Here is a 22,735-nt window from a genome sequence, read left to right as displayed (position 1 = left end):
TTATGCCTGAAAGGGGAGATTGTTCAGAAAGTTTTCCTTTAAAGTTCTGGCTTTCCACACAGAATGTATGAATTTTCTATAAAAAGTTGTTTTTTTTTTTTTTTTTTTTAATCTATTTTATTTGAAGGTCAGAATTACAGAGAGAGAGGGAGAAGCACAGAGATGATCTTCCATCCCCTGGTTCATTCCCCCAGATGGCTGCAGCAGGAGCCAGGAGCTTCGTCTGGGTCTCCCACATGCGTGCAGTGGCCCAAGGACTTGGGCTTTCTTCCACTGCTTTCCCAGGCACATTAGCAGGGAGCTGGATTGGAAGTGGAGCAGCTGGGACTTGAACCAGTGCCCATATGGGATGGCAGCTTAACCCACTGTGCCACAGTGCTGGCCCCAAGAAGTTCTTATTGGTCATGAAAATTTAGACACGTTCATCTTTTAAGTGTGTAAGCTTGTTTTATGACGCATTCTTGTTCTACCATCCACGCTGCTTGTTTTCCAGTTGGGATACCAAGGAAGAGAACAATTCTGTCCTGTTTTTGTTTTTGTTTTTTAAAGATTTATTTCCTTATTTTGAATGCCAGAGTTACAGAGAGGGAGAGACAGAGAGGGATAGCTTCCATTCTCTGGTTGACTCCCTAGATGGCTGCAATGGTCAGTGCTGGGCCAGTCCAGAAGCCAGGAGCCGGGAGCTTCATCCAGGTCTCCCACGTGGGTGGCAGGGACCCCAACACTTGAGCCACCTTCTGCTGCCCTTCCCAAGCCATAGGCAGCAAGTTGGATTAGAAGTGCCATAGCCTGGACACAGACTGTTGCCTCTATAGGATGCCAGCTTTGCAGGCAGCAACAGCACCAGCCCCTCTGTCCATGCTGTAACCCTTGAACATGCAATGAGAGAAGAAAGAATCCATGATCCTGGAAAGTCGGCTTCCTGCCCCGGCTGCTCGAGGGGAGTAGGGGTGAAGACAACAAGTGGGTGCACGTGGTTTGAAAAGGGGGGAATCTTGTACTTTTGCTTTGATGCGTTTTTAGTCATGGTAATTTAATTTATATTCTAGATAAAGTCAAAAAGATAATCAGTTATTTCAGAATTATCTTTACGTTATATGCTTTGAATGTTTTAGTGGAGCCTTCATAGGAATAGTGGAAATTTAGTTTCCTGTTTCTCTTGTATGAGTCCTGAACAGGTTTTAATAAGAATTCCTATTCTTCAAGAAAAAGAAGCATTGAAGTGTGGCAAGTTTACTTTCATAGAATGATGGTAGTTAGTAGTTGTTTCATCTGCAACTGCTGGTTCAGGATTTTTTAATTTTTGTCTTGAATATATTGTCTCGTTCCTCAGAGAAAGAGACAGAGAACACTTGCAAATGCCTGGCTACACATTGCTTTTGTTGTTGTTGGTAATAAGGTAGTTAGAGAGTTAAAGTAGTTCTAAAAATGCTAGGAGGCTGCCCCACGTCTTATCCAGTTCTCTTCTAATGCAGCAGATTGTAGCCAGAGTGCTTGGGTCCCTCCACCCATGTGGGAGACCTGTGTGGAGTTTCAGGCTCCTGGCTTCGGCCTGGCCCAGCCATCGTGGCCATTTGGGGAATGAACCAGTGGATGGAAGAAAACTCTTCTCTCTCTAACTCAGTCTTTCAAATGAAATAAATAAGTCTTTTAAAAAATGCTACAAGGGGCCAGTGTTGTGGTGCAGCCGGTCAAGCCGTCACTTGAGACACCAGCATCTAGAATGGAGTGCTTTTTGGAGTCCCAGCTGTTCCAGTTCCAGTCCATCTGCTTGTTAATGTGCCTGGGAAAGCAGCAGCAGATGGCCCGAGTACTTGGGTTCCTATCACCCATGTGGAGATCTGGATGGAGTTTCTGCCTGCTGGCTTCAGCCTGATACAGCTCTTGACTATTGCAGGCATTTGTGGAGTGAGTCATCAGGTGGAAGATTCTCTGTGTGTGTGTGTGTGTGTGTGTGTGTATGTGTGAATGTCTGTCTGTCTCCTTTTCTATTATTCTGACTTTCAAAATCTTTTTTTAAAAATGCTATGGAAAGCATGACTTTAAAGACCTTGGTGAGGACACTGCTGTGTGGAATCACCGGCCCCTGTCGTGGTGGCTGAGTTTTACTGTGCCGGGAGCTCTGTGGGGACAAGGGCAGCGACAGTCTTGTTATTTCTGCCTGAATGTTCGGGCAGCAAACTGGTGGCTCCAGGTTGAAGGACATTGCTTAGTTAAGACTGTTTGCATTTTTCCCACACTTGAATATGAAAATTTCAGACATACAGTGACATGGAAGCAGTTGTGCTGTGAGCAGCTGTGTGCCCACCTCTAGTTCCTGCCATCTGCATCCTGCTGTACTCATTTCATCACACGTGTCTATCTCTTCATCAATCTGTTTTACTGTTGATGCATTTCAAAGATTTCCCGGACTATCCCGTTGTGTTTCGGGACCAAAGTTTGAATTGGTGGAAAAGAGGTAACGAGGAGTCAGTTTTAGATGTCAGAGGTATGCTGACAAGTTGTGATCCTTACTAACGTTCCTATGATTTTGACATTTTTTGCAGCGTTTGATGTAATCTACTGGACATTCCGCAGTGGCTGAGAATCATGATGGTGTGAATGCAGACTGTGCGTGTTTGCTGTCGCTGTTGCAAACAGCCTGGGGCTCACTCTCTCCTGTATTTTCTGTAGGAGTAGCCCATCGAAGCCAGAGCAGTGAAGGAGTCAGTTCTCTGAGCAGCTCGCCCTCCAATAGCCTTGAAACGCAATCTCAATCTCTCTCACGTTCCCAGAGCATGGATATCGATGGTGTCGCTTGTGAGAAAAGGTAAAGCGAAGCCGATTTTCTACTGTGCTCTTCTACTTTCGGAGAGGGAGGAAGCTCCGCTCACTTCAGTCCAGTAGTCTCAGATGCCAGCCCGGAGACCCCTGCCAGGCCTTAGCTTCACAGCCACGTTCATTACAGTCTTTGTATTATTCTGAAAAGTTCTTTAGGTAGCTTTCTGTGTTTATATTTTATGAAATCATGGCATAGGAGGTAAAGCAGTCTCTTTCATATCCTAGTTTTGTAAATACAACATTGGAAAGCCTCCTCGAAGTGTACTGAACAGTGAAATGTGGAAGCGTGGACACTTTGAGGCAGGAAGGCCAGTACTCTGCTGGCTCCTGAGGACTGGGGTCCTATTCAGAGCCCACTCCTGCTGCAGGTGTGCTGGATCGGGTGGCAGCGTGGCCGCACTGTTGATTCTACTCTTCCCTGGGCAGGTGGGACCTGCAGGCTCCACCTCGTCTGCTGGTGTCCCCAGGGCAGGTGGATGCAGGATGCAGGAGACTGTGAAGCACTCACGGGTGCGCATGTTGAGCTCCAGCCCTTGGTGGGATGAAGCTGAGATCAGACATGAGGCAAGAATTCAGGAAAAGATCAACTAGAAAAATCATGTATTCTGCAGCATAAGAATAATTTTGTTTTTATTTTTGCTTGGGGTAGAGGTTTTTTGTTTTTGTGTTTGTTTTCTTAAAGCTGAGATCTCACAGCAGCTAGTTAACTTTTGTATGCGTTTGGGATCCAGATTTACACTTGGTGTAGTTTGGAAAGACTTAAGCTAGCAATTGCCGTGTACGATCAGCGCAGACCCATATAATGCCTTCAGAAGGCAGAAGCGGACACAGATCATTTAAATCTTCAGAGAATTTTCTTACAAGAAATAGTAGTTCATGGCCAAAAGTCACAAAACACTCTGGAGAGTAAGTCACTATGAGTAAGACTCACCAAAACCCTAACAACAGAAGTACCCTGCAAAGGTCTTTGTGTTCTGGAATTATCAAATACAAGATGCAAAGAAAGTGTGCTTAAATAACAAAGGGAATTAAAGAGGCAGGCATTTGGCACTGGGTAAAGACACCCATGGGGACACCTGTGGGTATCTGAATACCTCATTCAAGTCTTGGTTCTGCTTCTGATTCCAACTTCCTGCTAATGCACACCCTAGGAGATAGCAGGTGATGGCTCAAGTACTTGGGTCTCTGCTGCCTTCATGGGAGATTGGACTGAGTTCCAGGCTCCTGGCTTTGGTCTGCTACAGCCCTGGCTATTATGGGCATTTGAGGAGTGAACCAGAAGAAGCAAGATCTGTCTCAGTGTCTCTCTGTCCTTCAAATAACTGAAAAAGAGATAAGTAGTTTTGTTTTGTTTTTGACAGGCAGAGTGGACAGTGAGAGAGAGAAAGGTCTTCCTTCGCCGTTGGTTCACCCTCCAATGGCCACCGCGGCTGGCGCACAACACTGATCCGAAGGCAGAAGCCAGGTGCTTCTCCTGGTCTCCCATGGGGTGCAGGGCCCAAGTACTTGGGCCATCCTCCACTGCACTCCCGGGCCACAGCAGAGAGCTGGCCTGGAAGAGGGGCAACCGGGACAGAATCCGGCACCCTGACCGGGACTAGAACCTGGTGTGCTGGCGCTGCAGGCGGAGGATTAGCCTGTTGAGCCACGGCGCCAGCCAAGATAAGTAGGTTTTTAAAAAGAATTAAAAACATAATAGTCAAGCAACTGTAAAACCAGCCAGGCACATTTGGAAAAAAATTATATACAATATCTAGAAGTGAAAAGTTCAATCAGAAAACTTGATATGAGTTAAATAATAGGTTAGCTATAACTGAAGTGAGAATTGACAAATTGAGGGAGCCAAAGAATTATCCAGAATGCACTTACAAATAGAAAAAGAGAGAAAAATATGGTACGTCATAATGTACAGGACCAAGTTACCACGCATGCAGAGGTTCCTCAGGATGTTTGTGGAAACGTATATAATGAAAAACTACCCATGAATTTCAGAAAGTTTTACACCAAAATAAACTTATCTTTTTTTTTTTTTTTTTTTTAATTTTAAAATTTGAGAGGCAGAGAGAGGACGGGGATTGGGAGAAGGGGAAAAACAAGCAGAGGAGAGCTCCCATCTGTAGTTTATCCCCCCTTCCCCAAATGCCTGCAATGACTTGTGCTGGCCTGGGGCTGGAGCCAGGAGCCAAGAAAGCCATCCAGGTCTCCCACATCCCACACTGCCTCCCAGGGTCTGTGCTGGGCAGCAAGCTGGAGCTGCAGCTTGGAATTAAATCCAAGAACTCTGATGTGAAATGCAAATGTCTTGACCACTGGGCTAAACACCCACTTTTAAATTTATCTTTTAATTTCATTTCCTCTGGGCTTTCTGAAGCCCCCTCATATTTGCAATATCAAGAGGAGAAAATAGAGACTTGGAGAGATTTCCTCAATTACTCTTGCTCCATGCTTTTTCCTCTGCTGGTTTGGAAGTCATTATCAAAGAGAGAATTTTTTTTAAAATGTTTTTACCAATTTGAAAATCAGAGACAAAGACAGAGACAGATCTTTCAACTACTGTTTCGCTTATCAAATGCTCACAACAGCTAGAGGTGGGCTAGGTTGAAGCAAGGGTGCTGTAACTTAATCTGGATCTCCCACATGGTTGGCAGTGACCCAAGTACCATCACCTGCTGCCTCCCAGGGTGCACACTAACGGGAAGCTGGAATTAGAGGTGGGGCCAGGCCTTGAACCCAGAAACTCTGATACTGGATGGCAGCATCAATCTTTTTTTTTTTTTTTTTTTTTGACAGGCAGAGTGGACAGTGACAGTGAGAGAGAGACAGAGAGAAAGGTCTTCCTTTGCCGTTGGTTCACCCTCCAATGGCCGCTGCAGCCGATGCACTGCAGCCGGCGCACCGCGCTGATCTGAAGGCAGGAGCCAGGTGCTTCTCCTGGTCTCCCATGGGGTGCAGGGCCCAAGTACTTGGGCCATCCTCCACTGCACTCCCTGGCCACAGCAGAGAGCTGGCCTGGAAGAGGGGCAACCGGGACAGAATCCGGCGCCCCGACCGGGACCACCCGGCGCCACTAGGTGGAGGATTAGCCTAGTGAGCCGCAGCGCCGGCCGCAGCATCTATCTTAACTGCTGCACCAAATGCCCACTCCAGGGTTGAGATTTTTTTTTTCTAGAGTTGATAAATAATCTGAATCCTCATATTTAGTGTGTGTAGCAAATCCCAAATTAGAGAAACAAAGAAAAATTTGCACCTAGACATTTTATAGTAAAATTGCACAACACTAAGCCACAGACTTTTTTTTTTGACAAAAAAATTTTTTTATAGATTTATTTATTTCAGAGGCAGAGTTAGATAGGAGTGACACTGGATCACTCCCCAAATGGCCACAGTGGCTGGAGTTGGGCCGATCCAAAGCCAGAAGTCAGGAGCTTCTTCTGTGTCTGCACGTGGGTGCAGGGGCCTAAGGAGTTAGGCCATCTCCTGCTGCCTTCCCAGGCACATCAGCAGGGAGCTGGATCAGAAGTAGAATCTGAAATCCATGCATATGAGGGGTGTTTAAAAATTTTGTGAAAATGCATGTTATGCAAAAGCTACACATGAATTTCAAAATTTTGGCCACTGAAATAAACTCAATTTGAAATTTCATTTTCCATGAACTTTTTGAAGTACTTCCCTGTTATTTGGGCAAAGGGTAAAGAAACTGGCTAACTTTTAGATTGTGACTTAAGGATGTTTGCTAATATTTCAGGAGTCACCATTGAAAGATTAGCAGTAGAATACTGTGGTTCCCTGTTATCTTCAGATGTGTTAGAAGACCCCTAGTGGATGCCCGAGACCCTGGGAAGGGCTGAACCCTGTGTGTGCCGCCCTGTGTCACCTAGCAGTGGGGATGGCTTCTGAGAAGTGTCTCACGAGCTAATTGTGTTGTTGTATGAACATCCTGGATGACTACATCATCACTGCACATTTATGATCACCATCGTAAATGTGATCTAAAACTGACCAAAATGTTCTCAGCACATGACTGTATTTTTGTTTTCTTTAAAAATTATTATTATTATTATTATTAGTTTTGAAAGGTAGAGAGAGAAAGAGAGCTAGAGACAGACGGACATGTTGACAGAAAGAAAGTGCTCCCATTTGCTGGCTCACTCCTGAAACGCTTGCAATGGCTGGGCCCAGTGGAGCTGGGTAGCTGGAACCTACTCCAGTTCTGCCAGGTGTCCTGTGCGTCTGTATTACCAGCAAAGGAGTCAGAAGCAGAGCACCAAAAGCAGGCGCTCATCGCGTGTGGGCAGGGGTGTCTGCACTGCAAGGCTGGTCACGCCCTGCTGTGTTTTCCTGTATCCCCCGCAGCATTGCCGCACAGCACTGGAGTGAGTCTGTCTTCGCAGGCTCCATGCTGTGTGTCTCCTTTGCAAACTGGTCTTGTACTTCGGGCTATTCTAAGTAAACAAGGATTACTTGAAATAAGCACTGGGATAACATTGACAGCAGATCCGATCTCTGAGGCGGCTGGCTGCTGAGTGATGAGAGCACACGGTGTGTGCTGGGAGAAGGTCTTTCATGCCCCAAGTGGGTGGGGAGGTCCAAGATTTCATCAGGCTCGTGTGAAAATTAAAGCTTAACAGATTGTTTATTTCTGGAATTTTCCAGTTAATATTTTTGACCATGGGTAACTGTACCTGCAGAAGGTAAAACGGCAGATAATAGGGGACTGCTGTGTCTTCCAAACCCATGAGGGAAGAGGATGGAACAGAGAGATTGGGGTGAGGATGGAGGGAAAGTAAATCAATTCAAAGGGAATAAAATAAAAATTTTAAAAGACAAATAGCACAAAATAAAGTGGTAACAAAAACCCAGAATATGTCAGTGATCACAATAAATTGTAGTTAAAAGTCAAAATAGAACCCAGCAATTTATTGAAAACAAAACAGATCCGGCTTTATTTTTCTTTACAGAGGATATGCCTGGGACGTTAGGGCAGAGAGAAATTAAAAGGAAGGGGCCCGTGCTGTGGCATTGAGTTAAAGCCACTGCCTGCAGTGCCAGCATCCCATATGGGCACCAGGACTGCTCCACTTCTGATCCAGTTCCCCGAGAATGCAGCAGGGGAAGCAGCAGAGGATGGCCCCAGGGCTTGGGCCCTGCAGCCACGCGGGAGACCCAGAAGAAGCTCCTGGCCCAGCCCCTGGCTATTGCAGCCATTTCGGGAGTGAACCTGTGGATGAGAGATCTCTCTCCCCACCTCCCCCTACCCCACCTCTGTTACTGTGCCTTTCAAATAAATAAATCTTTTTTAAAAAGGTCTAAAGGGAAGATTGAAACAGGCAAACACTAGAAGAAGATTAGGGTAAGGGTATTAATAAGTTAGACTTTCAGGCACCAAGAGTTACTAGAAATAAGCATTCTGTAATGTTACATGTCTAGTTATCAGTAGAATGTTAACAGTTTCAAATGTCTATATACTTTGTAATATAATATCAACATGTAATAAAGCAAATGCTGCAAATATTACAAGAAACTGACAACATATGTAACAATGGGAGATTTTTTTAACATCTGTTTTACCTGACGGTAGGTTAAGGAGAATAAACATGAGTAAGCACAGACAAATTAACAGCATGGCTAACAAGCCTGACCTAACTGAAAGATACAGAACTGGCACCCTACACATGGAAAATATACTTTATTTTCCAGTACTCATCTGTCAAAAGCCTGAGGAGTCAGAATGAGACAGGTTATGTTTTCTGACTAGTAGTACATGATGTTAGAACATTAAGATAGACCTGGCTGACGCCGAAGCTTACACTAGGTTAATCCTCCGCCTGCGGCGCCAGCACCCTGGGTTCTAGACCCAGTCAGGGTGCTGGATTCTGTGTGGTTGCTCCTCTTCCCGTCCACGTCTTTGCTGTGGCCTGGGAAGGCAGTGGAGGATTGCCCAATTCCTTGGGCCCTGCACCCGCATGGGAGACCAGGAGAAGCACCTGGCTCCTGGCTTCGGATTGGCACAGCGCCGGCCGTAGCGGCCATTAGGGGGGGTGAACCAAAGGAAGGACCTTTCTCTCTGTCTCTCTCTCTCTCTCACTGTTTAACTCTGCCTGTCAAAAAAAAAAAAAAATAAGATAGACCTTTTTTTTAATATTTATTTATTTATTTGACAGATAGAGTTAGACAGTGAGAGAGACAGGTCTTCCTTCCGTTGGTTCACCCCCTGAAAATGGCCGCTACGGCTGGAGCTATGCCAATCTGAAGCCAGGAGCCAGGTGCTTCTCCTGGTCTCCCATGCAGGTGCAGGGCCCAAGCACTTGAGCCATCCTCCACTGCCCTCCCAGGCCACAGCAGAGAGCTGGACTGAAAGAGGGGCAACCGGGACTAGAACCCGGCGCCCATGTGGGATGCCGGCACCACAGGCAGAGGATCAACCAAGTGAGCCATGGCGCTGGCCCAAAAGATAGACCCTTTTTTTTTTTTTTTTTGACAGGCAGAGTGGACAGTGAGAGAGAGAGACAGAGAAAGGTCTTCCTTTGCCGTTGGTTCACCCTCCAATGGCTGCCGCGGCCAGCGCACTGCAGCCGGCGCACCGCGCTGATCCGATGGCAGGAGCCAGGTGCTTCTCCTGGTCTCCCATGGGGTGCAGGGCCCAAGCACTTGGGCCATCCTCCACTTCACTCCCTGGCCACAGCAGAGAGCTGGCCTGGAAGAGGGGCAACCGGGACAGAATCTGGTGCCCCGACCGGGACTAGAACCCGGTGTGCCAGCGCCGCAGGCGGAGGATTAGCCTAGTGAGCCGTGGCGCCAGCCAAGATAGACCTTTAAAAACAGTTTGACAACTTTAAATGCAGGCCAGTTCAAAGAAATCACAATGGAAATCTGAAAGTATCTTGAACTGAATAATAAAATATTACATACCAAAATTTCCTTACTGTTATTGAATTGTTTCTTAGAGCAAGATACGAAGCTTTACACATACTAGAAATGAATGAAGGAAAACAGAAAACTAACAGAGAATTCTGAGAACAGATCTTTTCTGGAACGCTCTTCCCTGGTTGTGGCTGTGGCTGGCCAGGCCCACCCAGCTGAAGCAGGAAGTGGCTGCTCCCTTAATTGCCTTTTCTCTGCTCATTTGTATTTCATTTTCCCAGAGCATTTATCCTTTAATATATGTTTTACATATTGTGTTTATTCTCTAGCTAGGATATAGCTCTCTGTGGTAGGGTTTTTTGTTGTTTGTTTGTTTGTTTTTAGTGTCTTGTTTATCTAAAACAATGCCTACACGAATGGGCATTCAGTATCATTTGTAATTGAAGAGAATTCTATGAAAAATTAGTATGGAAAGTGCATATAAATTTCAAAATTTGAATGAAAATGAATTTTGTAGAAAAACATTATTCTCCCCAAACTGACTCAAGGAGAAAAAACTGAAATAATCAAAAGTTAGAGAATAAATTTGAGTCTGTATTTTGTAATTTTCCAAAGAAAAAATTTTAAGTTTTTTTTAAAATTTTATTATTTGACATAGACTATGATAGGCAGATTAATTTTCTGTCTGCTCCTTTGTTTTCCAAAAACTGCAGCAGCTGGGGCTAGCCCAGGTTGAAGTTGGGAGCTAGAAACTCAGTCTGAGTCTCTCACATAGGAGGCAGAGAGCCAACCAGTTGAGCCATCACCTGCTGTCGCTGAGGGTATGAAGCAGCAGGAAGCTGGAACTGGAACAGAGCTATAACTGAAGCTCGGGCACTCCAGAATGGGGGCGGCGTCCCAAGGATGTCTTAACTGCAGGCCAAACACCCACCCCTGAGGAAGAGTTTTAAATTTTCGCTGCTTATATGATTTTCTAGGTAATTCTAATTTTACAGATTTTTTTCCAGATAATTAAAGAAGTAAGAAACACTTATACTCAATTTACAGGGCTTATATGACCTTAATATAACCAGATAAGAATAATATCACAGAATGAAACCAATAACATAGCCATACTCATGAACATATGTATTTGCAGAAATCTTAGGATAATTATATATCAGATATCATAACGCATAAAAACCAACCCAATTCTAGTCTGGAGCTAGATGCCAGGACCATGGTCACTTGTGGGCCAGGGCAGTAGTGATTGCAGCAGTCAGGGGGTTTGAGGATAACACTGATGTTCTGTGTCCTCTTCTGGGGGTTAATTCCATTACTCTAGGAGAGTTTATTTAGCCAAATACCTGCACACTTTTCTGTATATATATATTTCAATTATAGGTTTACTTAAAAAATAATGTAATAGAATTGATGGGCAGCAGCTTGAGTTTATCTCCAATTCAGAGGTGTGTTAACATTAGACAAATTTATAAATATCATCCACTATATTATATATTAAAGGGAAAGTCCTTATAACATTGCTGACTGCAGGTTTGGTGTAATTCCACATCAAGTCATGATAAAAACCTAAGCCAGTGAGGAACAGACAGAAGTACCCGTAAGCTGACAGCATGGCAGAGACAGGTTACCCAGTGTCCCACAAGCACCCCGCCATTTCCCAGTCTCCTTTGCAGTTAGAGTGGGGCCCAGTGACTAGTTCTGCCAGGAGACTGTGAATGGGAGTGACATATGTCACTTCTGGGTGAAGGCAGTGAGCCGATGTTCCTCCTCCATCCCTCTCTTCTCTTGCTCCAGTGACCTTGGAGGCTGTGTATTGCAGATGGCATAGATTAAAGATGGAGTAAGGATGCTTCACTCTCATCAGACTTTGCGTAAGCAAGAAATAAACCCCTATAGTGTTAAGCCTCTAAGATTTCCGAGTGTATGTGTTTCACCAGCATAGCCTATCTTCTGACTGTTATTAAGGGCATCTACCAAAAACTGCAGCAACTCTGATATTCAGTAGTGAGACACTGGAATCACTGTCTTTAAAATCAAGAACAGAATGGAAATGACTGCTACTTCTGTTTCTGTGTACTGTGGGGCACTGCCAGAGCAGTAAATCAATTAAAGATTGGAGTGGAAGAAACAAAACAGTTACTATGTGGAGACAAATTGATTACCTGTGTATAAGTAAACAAGTTACTTACAAGAGATGTGTATTTAAAATAGATACATTACCATGTGCCCGCAAGAGAAACTAGAAAACCTAATTGAAGAAAATATTTACTGGAAAGGCAGGGAGGGAGGCAGAGACAGAGAGAGCTATCTTCCACAGTTCACTCCTCAGATGCCCACATTGGCCAGGCTGGGCCAGTACTGAAACCAGAGGCAGAAACTCAGAAAGTCTCCCGTTCGGGTGACAAGAGTTGAGCCATCACCGCTGCCTTCCAGGGTCTGCATTAGGAAGCTGGAGTCAGGAGCTGGAAGTGGGTGTTGAACTCAGGCGTCTTAACCAGTAGGTCAAACACCCATCCCCAAAATTTAATTTTTAAAAAGGTCCTGTTCACAATTGTGTTTCAAACTAGCTGGTACCTACGAATAATTCAGCAAAAGAAGGCTTAGAGTTTTGTAGAGAAAATAATACAAGATTATTGAAAGTTCTTAAGGAAGTTCTAAATGCACAAGAGATGTAACATGTTTCTCTCCAGTTTGATCTGTAGTCAATGAAATTCTAGTCTGCATCTCGGCGTTTTTAAGGAGCCCGTGATGCCGTGTAGAGAAGGCGTGGCCAGGACTCCCTGAAGGTAGAGCGGAGTGGAGGCATTCCTCCAGCAGAGCTCAGTGTATCTTGAGTTTTAGGAAGACAGAGTTCTGCTGGCCCAGGGGCAGATTGTCCAGTGAGATATAGACTCCCCCCCCCCCCCATCATTTGTGAAAATTGGACGTGTGTTACATGAGATTTCTTACTAATGTAAAAAGGATGGTCTTTTTAATAAATGGTGCTTTGGACTAATGTTTAATGCAGAGAAAAAAATGATATGTACTTAACCAGTCTGTAATCAGACTTTGATTAAATTTTATACAATTTAAAAGTATGTATATAGAGTCTAATGATTTTTTTAAATGAGCCCAAGAAAATGGCAACTTGGGAAAAATATTTCCAACACATGTGAAACACAGAATGTTCTATTATGTGAAGGACTGTTAAAACTTAGTAAGAAAAAAAATGAGCTTTTTATCATTTTGCTGTCCGGATTTTGACTGATGTTTTAAGATTTTATCCAAGCAGCAGCTGTGACATTGTGTGGATTTATAAAAGGTAAAGGATGTGTTTGTCTTTTATGCTTAAGCATGTCCCAGGTGGATGTGGATTCAGGAATTGAAAACATGGAGGTTGATGAAAACGATCGAAGAGAGAAGAGGAGCCTCGGTGACAAGGTTGGTAGGAGCTGAAACACAGGCGGCGGTGTGGCTGCAGGTAATACACACGCCTTGGTGAGCGCTGTTAGAGTAGTACACACAAAGCCTTGTCCACGTGAGCCTTGTTAGCGTAGCACCCCAATACACACGCCTTGTCCACGTGAGCCTTGTCAGTGTAGCACCCCAGCACACACACCTTGTCCACGTGAGCCTTGTCAGCGTAGCACCCCAGCGCACACGCCTTGTCCACGTGAGCCTTGTTAGCATAGCACCCCAATACACACGCCTTGTCCACGTGAGCCTTGTTAGCGTAGCACCCCAATACACACGCCTTGTCCACGTGAGCCTTGTCAGCGTAGCACCCCAGCACACGCCTTGTCCACGTGAGCCTTGTTAGCAGATGCTGTGCTGGTGGTTTGTGTTCTCTGGAAGAAGCACGGGTAGCCTTGCTGTCCTGATGCTGCAGGGGGAACTCAGGCCTTTTGTGTGATCACATCCTTCAGCAGTCTTTGGTTCGGGTCCATGTTTTAGTCAGGAAATGTAGATTGTAATAAGAATTCAGAGGTAATTAGACTTTTTTTCTGTTAGTCTTTTGCTCCATCAAGTATATGGTTATGTCGTCAGCAATCTTCTGTAGGAGCTGGTAGGGAACTGAAGCAAGCACGTGTAGAATCCAGGAGCAAGTAAAAGCATTTTGAAACCAGGAGGATTTTTGTATTTTGTTATGTGAACTTAAGTTCCCTATATTTAGGGTTTTTAAACATATGTATGTCTGCCTTGTTGGCGTCATGACAGAGGCAGTTGCAGCATTTTCTGCTCAGCAGGTAGCAGGACTTGTTCAGCAGCACATGACAATTAGAGTGGGAGTGTGGCCTCCTAGTGGTGCAGGGCTTTATGTTGTCTGCACTGTTTTCTCTGCAGTAGGCTGCAGTGAGAAATACGAAATTGTAGATCAGTTCCTGAAGGAAAATTGGTTATTTACCTAAACCGTTAGCCTGGTGCTTTGAAGTTGAGACGAGACGAGGGAGGACGCAGGCGCATCCTTCAGCATGCTTCCTCCTGGGCGGCTCCCAGGGACACCCTTGCCCTTTTATGCTCCCATGGGGATTGCTCCCGAGACCTCAAGGTTGTGAGTAGTCGAGTAACTGTTTATTTTCCTGTAATCAGTGTGGATGGTTGAACATAGTTTGAAAATATCCTCCTTAGTGAATTAAGTCAGAATGAATGAAAGATTCCTCCTTATGTGTTTGACTCATCCCTCCTGTTGGAAATTAACCCCTGAATCTTCTTCCTTACCAGGAGCCTTCCTCGGGCCCTGAGGTGTCCGAAGAGCAGGCCTTACAGCTGGTCTGTAAGATCTTCCGCGTCTCTTGGAAGGATCGCGACAGAGATGTTATCTTTCTTTCTTCTCTTTCTGCACAGTTTAAGCAGAACCCAAAAGAAGGTAGGACTTGCTCAGCAATCTTCTTCCAGAGTGCTTCTAAGGGAATAACGTGTGAGACTTCGTGCCGTCTCACTTCAGAGCTGTGTTTTAGACTTTGGACATGCCTGTTGGTGAGAACAGTACTGGGTAGCCATTATTTTCCCTCTCCACTGATCCTACTGAGAAGTTATTTTTCTCCTTTCCCGATTTCTACAAAAGAAATGATAAAAAATAAGTTAATGACCTCCATTGTCTCAGGGTTGAAGTTTTTTCCTTTTCAGAAAGAAGGGGCTTAGAGGCTTCACTCCTCTTAGAAAGTGGGAGTGCCTGGGTCTGTCTTGGAGCTCTGAGAGAGGCACTCGCTGTGCCTGTACCTGCTTCCAGTGCCTCCCAGGCGTGTGCTGACAGTGGACTGAATCCGTCTGATTGAATTACATAGCAAGGCAGAGCATGATGACATCTTGCTGTGTCTCCAGGATTCTGTTTTAAGAGGCTTTGCAAAGCCAGCTTATTAACAAAATAATAAAATCCCAGCACGATGCCAGCCTTACAGGGCACTGCTACTTTTCCTTACGATAGTCACACAGAAGAGGTCTGTGAGGGGTGTGTGTTGGCATCTCACTGGGACAGAACCTCTCAGGAGAGGAGCCTGTGCCACTTCTGCTCGCTGGTGTGTAGATGGGGGTCTTATACCAAAAGTCCTTCAGCAGATGCACTGTAAGCGAACGGGTGAACACGGAGGAGACCGCCTTTCGCTCTCCAGTGCTGCCCGTCTTCCAGAGAGGGGCAGGTCCTTTGTGTTCCCTGGGGTGGGTAGGCTGTTTGTTATTCTGCTGGCATCTTCTTTTTTGTTATTTTTTTAAAGATTCTATTTATTATTTTGAGAAGTAGAAATGCAGAGGGAAGCAGAGACAGAGAGAAAGGTCCTCCATCTGCTGGTTAACCCCCAAGTGACTGCGATGGCCAGAGCCAGGAGCATAGCACAGAGCTAGATCAGTAGAGGAGCAGCCGGGACTCGATCCATGCCCATATGGGATACTGGCGCCAGAAGCGGATGATTAACCCCCTGCGCCACAGCACCAGCCCCTGGTGGCACCTTCTTAATCTCTCCTTGGAGCTTGGCAACTACTTGTTTCAGAACCCTGCCATGCAGTTTTCTTGCTATAAGTCTTAACATTCTCAAATCAGGTAAAATTTACATGAGGCAGAATTTTCATTTGTTTAGAAATATTTTGAATGTATCTAAAGACCAGCAGTAAATCCGTTGAGAGCTGCAAAAATGGAGAAGGAAACTAGGATGTAGGACCTGCTGTAGAAAGCCAGATGGTGACTTACTATGGGACCCTTCATAATCTTCTGAACCTCGGACTTCACAGTGTACTGTATGTAAACTGCATATGAGCTAAGAAATATTAACCTGGTTGCATTTATAGTGTGGTAAACTATCCCCTAAGCTAGGGTTAGCTGCTTCTTTTTTTTTTTTTTTTTTTTTTTTTTTTTTTTTTTTTTTTGTTTCTTTTTAAGATTTGTTTATTGGAGAGGCAGAGTTATAGACAGAGGAAGAGAGAGAGGTCTTCCATCTGCTGGTTCACTCCCCACATGTCCACAGTGGCCAGAGCTGGACTGATCCGAAGCCAGGAGCAAGGGTCTTTTTTTTTTTTTTTTTTTTTTTTTTTGACAGGCAGAGTGGACAGTGAGAGAGAGAGACAGAGAGAAAGGTCTTCCTTTGCTGTTGGTTCACTCTCCAATGGCCGCCGTGGCCGGCGCGCTGCGGCCGGCGCACCGCGCTGATCCGATGGCAGGAGCCAGGTGCTTTTCCTGGTCTCCCATGGGGTGCAGGGCCCAAGCACCTGGGCCATCCTCCACTGCACTCCCTGGCCATAGCAGAGAGCTGGCCTGGAAGAGGGGCAACCGGGACAGAATCCGGCGCCCCAACCGGGACTAGAACCTGGTGTGCCGGCGCCGCTAGGCGGAGGATTAGCCTAGTGAGCCGCGGCGCCGGCCCAGGAGCAAGGGTCTTCTTCAGGTCTCTCATGTGTGGCAGGGGCCCTAGCACTTGGGCCTCTTCCACTGCTTTCCCAGGCCATAGCAGAGAGCTGGAACAGAAGAGGAGCAGCTGGGACACAAACCGGTGCTTGTATGGGTTGCTGGCGCCACAGGAGGACGTATAACCTGCTACACCACAGCTCGGCCCCAGCTTTTTTGTGTTTTACAGCAGTGACTTCATTCCCGCTTTTATATTATTTTACTTTTTTTTTTAAACTTAGTTTCATTTTTAATTTGAAAGCAGAGAGACAGAGAAATCTTCCATCTGCTGGCTCCTTTCTCAAATGCCAGCAACAGCCAGGGCAGGGCCAGGAGAAAGCCAAGAGCCCAGCTCTCAATCTAGGTTTCCCATGTGGCTGGCAGGGACCAAGTACTTGAGCCATCGTTTGCTGACTCCCAGGGTGCACCTGAGCAGAACGAGGGGTTGGAAGCAGAGCTGGGAGTTGACCAGTCCCTCCGATATGGGAAGCAGGCATGCCAAGCATCAACTTAACCAGTTTGCCCATTTTTTTTAAATGAACTTTTAATTTTGGAATAATTTTATAGACTTAAAGAAAAGGTTCAAAGATAGTGTAGGACATTCCTATGTACATTTCTCCCAATTTCCCTTCATGTTGATATCTTACATGAGCGTAACATGTTTTTCAAAAACTACAAGATTGCTGTTAACTAAACACCAGATTTTATTTGGATCTTTGCCAGATTTTCCACTCATGTCCTTTTGCTGCTCCAGAATCCAGTCTGGGATACCACATTGAGCCACCCTGGATCATTTTGGTTTATTTGAGGATCACGCGAATGAAGAACTGTGTGTAACCTGCTCTCTGTTCTGCCTTTCCAACAGTGTTCTCTGATTTTAAGGACTTAATTGGCCAGATTTTAATGGAAGTACTAATGATGTCTACTCAGACGAGAGATGAAAACCCCTTTGCCAGTCTGACAGCCACATCCCAGCCCATTGCAGCAGCAGCTCGGTCACCAGACAGAAATCTCATGCTGAATGCTGGCTCCAACCCAGGAACAAGCCCCATGTTCTGCAGTGTGGGCTCCTTCGGGGCCAGCTCTTTGTCTAGGTCAGTGTGGTTCTCTCTGCACATCTGATTGGTTAGCTGTGAAATACATAAGAAAAGGGAGGGTTTACTCATGATGCGAATCTGTGTCACACAGATTACGGTATATAGTCTGTTTGGGGGTTGGGTTCAGTCGTTGGAAGTGATATCATTTCCAAATTGGGGGTTTTTTGGTGGTGTTTTGTTACTTTGCTATCCACGGTTAGGCCATTGGCAGTTAAATCTTAGAAGCAAATGGCTGTCTGCTATACTATTTACTGAGGAGTGGGCTTTATAAATGTAGCCCATGGCTGAGTCCATAATTAGGTTATGGTTATTTAGATGTTTGCAGATACAGGATGTAACTGTACACTTCTTTAAAATCCTGATGCTTTCCATTTTAGTTACTTATCTCAAATGTTTCTTTGATTTTCTCTTCTCTCCTCCCTCCCTCTACTAATGTAGCCTCTATGAAACTAGCCCTACCCCCATTGCCAGTTTCTGGAGCTCTGTGCCCACGCTAGGTCCACCCTCTGCCTCACCCTCCCGGGCAGCCAGCCAGGTGGCCACGCCTTCTGCCTCTGCTTCCCTCAGTCCTCACAGCACAGCTTCTGGAACTGCTCTAGGAAGCCAGCCCTCGTCTCCCCGCTATCGCCCCTACACTGTCACCCACCCGTGGGGGGGTGCCCCCTGTCCCACCCCCCGGTCCCCCAGCATCAGCGTCCCGTCAAGCTCCCCAAGCCTCCGTGCGCTCACCAGTAGCCCCCAGGCAGTACCCACTAGCAGTTCCAGACAGCGGCCCAGCAGCATGGGCCCGCCCTTCCCGCCCGCCTCGCCCAGTGCTACACGCAGACGTCCGTCCCCCCTGAGGACCTCTCCTAGGTATCGGTCAGCAAGCAGCTGCGTGTGCGTGTGCAGTGCAGGGAAATGAGGTTAACATGCTTTGGGAGAACCGCTGTGTGGCACTGACCTCAGGGGTATTTGGGGGTTGTTTTGGGGTTATTAACCCGTATCGCTGGCTGACTCCGCACTTCTGCAAGACCTTGACCGCGTCCGAAAGCGTGGGCTGCTCTCTTGTTGCACATCCCTCTCTTCCCTCCTCCTCTGTGTACAAAAGGGAGAGAGAATGAACTTTGTTTCCTGCAGTCTGGTTCACCTGTCATTTGTTGCAGATGAATTTCAGAGACTGTGGTCAGGGCTGTCTTTGAGTTGGGGCTCACAGCACCTCTTTGAGTTTCTGTGCTGGTGCCATTGGTGGCTAAAACACCATCAGAGCGGGGAGCTGGGGGGCACATCTGGGCCCGGCGCCTTTTGCTTCTGCTGAGTGGCGCTGCTGCCTTGACACTTTGATTTTGGTTGCATGTCACTTCCGCCTCTTAGAAAGAAGCAGAGTTCCACGAAGGCGGCCCCTCCTTTCAGATGTCCCTCTGTGCTTCTGCATGGCAGTGGACGAAGCTTCTGGGGAAGGTTTCCGTAAGAAGACAGCGGCTGCGAAAGCTCTCCGCGTCTTGTTTCTCCTTTGCCCTGACTGCCTTTTTTGCTTTCTGTTGTGAGGTAGTGTGTACGACAATCCCTTCTCCTTCCTCTTCCTCGCACTTGCTGGGGACAGTAGTGATGAAGAAGATGAAGAGGATGATGATGATGATGGTGATGATGATGATGAAGGTGGTGGTGGTGGTGATGATGTTTCTTGTGTCCAGTTTGGGTCCAGGTATCAGGAGTGCCGGCTCACCCTGCATGTGCATAGTGCTTACGAACTAACTTGTGAGCCCTAATGAGGGTGCGCTTTGACTGCAGGCAGGAGAGGGTCAAGTGGGGGGCTAGGCAGTGTGTAAGTGTCAGGACCTTCTCGTGATAAAGGGGCACGTGGCACATTGTCATTGCTGTTGTCTGGTAAGTGTGGAAGACAACTGTATGTGTCATTGTTTACTACAAACCTGAAAGCAAACTAAATCATCACTCAGTTCCCCCGCCTCTAGGTCTGGAACTCTTCCTTTGTCCGTTGTGAGAGTGTTCCTGTGAGTCATCCACTGCTTTCCGAAATGCAGCTGCAAGGGTTACTGCTGTGGAGGATGGCAGAGGGCTGGGACCTGGGGTGTGTGTGAGCGGGAGAGGGGAGAGAGAAGCAGATCCCGTGAAGGACATTCCGTCTGAGGGAACAGGGATCCTGCTTTCGCTTCTAACCCTGAATTTCTCTGAGCACCTTCTTGACCTCAGTGAAGCCAGACTCCGTGTAAAGGAGCCTTCGGGAGGGCGGCAGAGGCTGACGCAGGGTTCCTGATGCTGCCACATGTGCACCCCCGAAGACAGAGTGAAAAGTGCTACTAGGGTTTTCTAGGTGACTTGGAGTAAGAAAGTGCACTAGCACTTTCTTTCTAATGCCCGACTCACTGCTGAACACTTTGGTTCCTAATTGGAAGTTTCCTCTGCACCAAGTCAAAGCTTCTGCCCGCACCGTTCAAATAACTGCCGAGGATCGAGAGACTGCAGGAGCCGTCAGGTGCACGGCGCTGAGCTGGGCGGAATTCAGGAGAAGGCTTGCAGGATAGAGGAGGGAGCCGTGCAGGGAGTCGCTGGACATTCCGTCACTGCTTCTCCAGGACGGATCCCAGAGGTGGGCGTGTCTCTTCACGCAGCGGGAGTTCTGCTAAGTCAGCAGGCCTCCTCCTGAGGAGCCCGTCTCCACCCCTGGCAAAGCTTGGTCTCTTCCACTACAGAGTTCACCCTTCTTCCCCCCTCCCTCCCTGGACATCTCCCCTCACCTCTGTGTGTTGTGTGCATACTGTCTCATCAGAGGGTCACTGACCCTGACCCCTGACCTCATCACATTAAACACGATGTGCCCCCTCCCTCTGCTGTGCGCTGCAGGTATTTGGCTCCATAGCACGCACCTAGTTGGTTTTTAACTGCCACTCCCCTCAGTGTAACGGCCACATCTACAAGGCCTCCGTCCGTTTGATTCAGTGCTGTGCCCCGGGGCCTCCGGTGGTGCTTGGCATGCATCTCTTGAATGAGTTTATGGAACTTGAACCTGCACAAGTCTGACTGCCTCACATTGCGAAAAGCAGGATTTCCAGGCTGCCGTTGAGAAGTTAGTAGAGGGGGGGAGCTGCAGCAGAGTCCCTTTGGGAAGCAGGTTGTCTGGGGTGTAAATGGGATTCAGTCTGCGCTCGTGGGACGGCGTTACCTCCCCATGAGTCGTTTCATCGTGTTTTCAGAGGATTGAGCTATGTTTCTTCTGTTGTTAAGACTTTTAAAAATGTATTTGGAAGGCAGAGTGACAGGAGAGAGAATCTTCCATGTAATGGTTCACTCTCCAGATGGCCACACTGAAGCCAGGTGGCAGGGACTTAATGCCATCTTCTGCTGTTTGCCACACACATCAGCAGGGAGCTGGGCGGAGGCAGCGTGGCTGGGACGGAACACAGACTGGAGCCAGTGTACAAGATGTGTGTGTCCCAAAGGGCAGCCTAACCTGCTGTGCCACTATGTGGACCCCCAAGCTGCTTTTTGATTAGGTGCATTACACGATTAAGTGGGACTGCTGATGGAGGCATCAAAAGGCAGTTCACATCCTCTCCAAGAGGGAGGTATAATTTTTTAGATCCTCTTAGGACTTCACTGTGATATGTTTCTAAGATTTCAGCATATTGCAGTTGTAAAAGCATCATGAATTTTTAAAAAGTTTTTGAGGAAAAATGAAGAGCTACTTTAAATATTTTAGAGGTTTATTGATAGTATAAATTTATACATATAAATTATGCATCACTCCTTCAGAATGGCCTTCAAAATTCAAATCCAACTCTTTCACTTTGAATCTAAAAAATCCCCATAAGTCAACTTTGACCATTGACACTTGGGCTGAGCTTTGGTGAGCCTGGCCACTCTCCATGCTATGGTTCTGAGTTCCTTTGGCATGTTTAGGGTGGGTCCTATTATTTGGGGCTTATTCTACATTCTCATTTTTTTAAAAAATTCCTATTTGGTTTTATTTATTTATTTTTAAAGATTTATTTATTTATTTGAAAGAGTGAGAAGGAGAAAGGGAGGGGGAGAGGTCTTCCATTCACTGCTTCACTCCCCAATTGGGCGCAACGGCTGGAGCTGCGCGGATGCGAAGCCAGGAGCCAGGAGCTTCTTCCAGGTCTCCCATGCAGGTGCAGGGACCCAAGGACTTGAGCCATCTTCCACTGCTTTCCCAGGACATAGCAGAGAGCTGGAAGTGGAGAAGCCGGGACTCGAACCAACACCCATATGGGATGCCGGCACTGCGGGTGGTGGCTTTACCTGCTATGCCACAGTGCCAGCCCCTCCTATTTAGTTTTATTTCATCCACCTCCCACTCCTGCTTCTTTATCTTGAAAGTCATCTGGCTGTTTGGTACGTTACCGATTATCACTAAAATACACCAAACTCTTTTACCTTTGAAAATTCTCTATTTTTTTAATAATTAATTAAGAGCCAGAGATGCAGTCAGACAGAGAGGACGCACCCACTGGCCGACTCCCCAAATGCCTGTAATGACTCTGGGCTGAGGACCAAAGCCAGGAGGCAGAGACTCAATCCAGGTCTCCCTGTGAATGGCAAGAACCCAATTATTGGAGCCATCACTGCTGTAGCCTTACACAGTCTGTGTTAGCAGACAGCTGGAGTCAGGAGCGAAGGTCAGGAATTGAACCCAGACTCTCCACTATGGGATGTGGGCACCTTAACATCTGCCATCTAATATATTCTGAGTGCCTTCTGATGTATTGCCTGGCATAAGATAAAGTCTTCTACAAACATTGTTGCTTTTCATGTCTTAGTGAAATACTTTGAAAAATATTTCAAGTGACAGTGAGGGGTTTGAATTTAAGGAAAATTAAAAGGAACATGGGGCCAGCATTGTGCTGCAGTGGGTTGAGCCACTGTCTGCATGCCAGCATCCCATGTGAGTGTCTGTTCTAGTCCTTGCTACTCTAATTCTCATCCAGCTTCTTGCTAATGTGCCCAGGAAAGCAATGGAAGATGGCCTAGGTTTGTGGGCCCCTGCCATCCACCCATTCACGTGGGAAACCTGGATGGAGTTCTGGCTTCTGGCTTCGGCCTGGCCAAGCACAGGGCCATTAGGCCATTTGGGGATAAAAGATTT

At 46.5% G+C, this 22,735-nt stretch overlaps 1 protein-coding gene across 2 annotated transcripts in view; it reads left to right on the top strand.

Moving 5' to 3' along the window:
- Positions 1 to 22,735, top strand: part of UBE4B (ubiquitination factor E4B) — a 129,141-nt gene that overhangs the window by 55,040 nt on the left and 51,366 nt on the right. Inside the window, exons 3-8 of one of the 2 annotated variants that reach the window (XM_008265943.5) lie at positions 2,674 to 2,809; positions 13,017 to 13,104; positions 14,386 to 14,530; positions 17,400 to 17,628; positions 18,070 to 18,486; positions 19,163 to 19,315. In XM_008265943.5, the coding sequence (XP_008264165.3) occupies positions 2,674 to 2,809; positions 13,017 to 13,104; positions 14,386 to 14,530; positions 17,400 to 17,628; positions 18,070 to 18,486; positions 19,163 to 19,315 (1,168 nt within the window). The remainder of the gene's footprint in view (positions 1 to 2,673; positions 2,810 to 13,016; positions 13,105 to 14,385; positions 14,531 to 17,399; positions 17,629 to 18,069; positions 18,487 to 19,162; positions 19,316 to 22,735) is intronic. The other variant, XM_017346595.4, reaches the window with a different exon arrangement.

The sequence above is a fragment of the Oryctolagus cuniculus genome, chromosome 7, assembly GCF_051225735.1.
Source record: "Oryctolagus cuniculus isolate XC-2025 breed Fujian yellow rabbit chromosome 7, ASM5122573v1, whole genome shotgun sequence".
Classification (NCBI taxonomy): domain Eukaryota; kingdom Metazoa; phylum Chordata; class Mammalia; order Lagomorpha; family Leporidae; genus Oryctolagus; species Oryctolagus cuniculus.
Note: the sequence above shows the minus strand (reverse complement) of the source record. Positions and strands in the feature narration are given on the sequence as shown.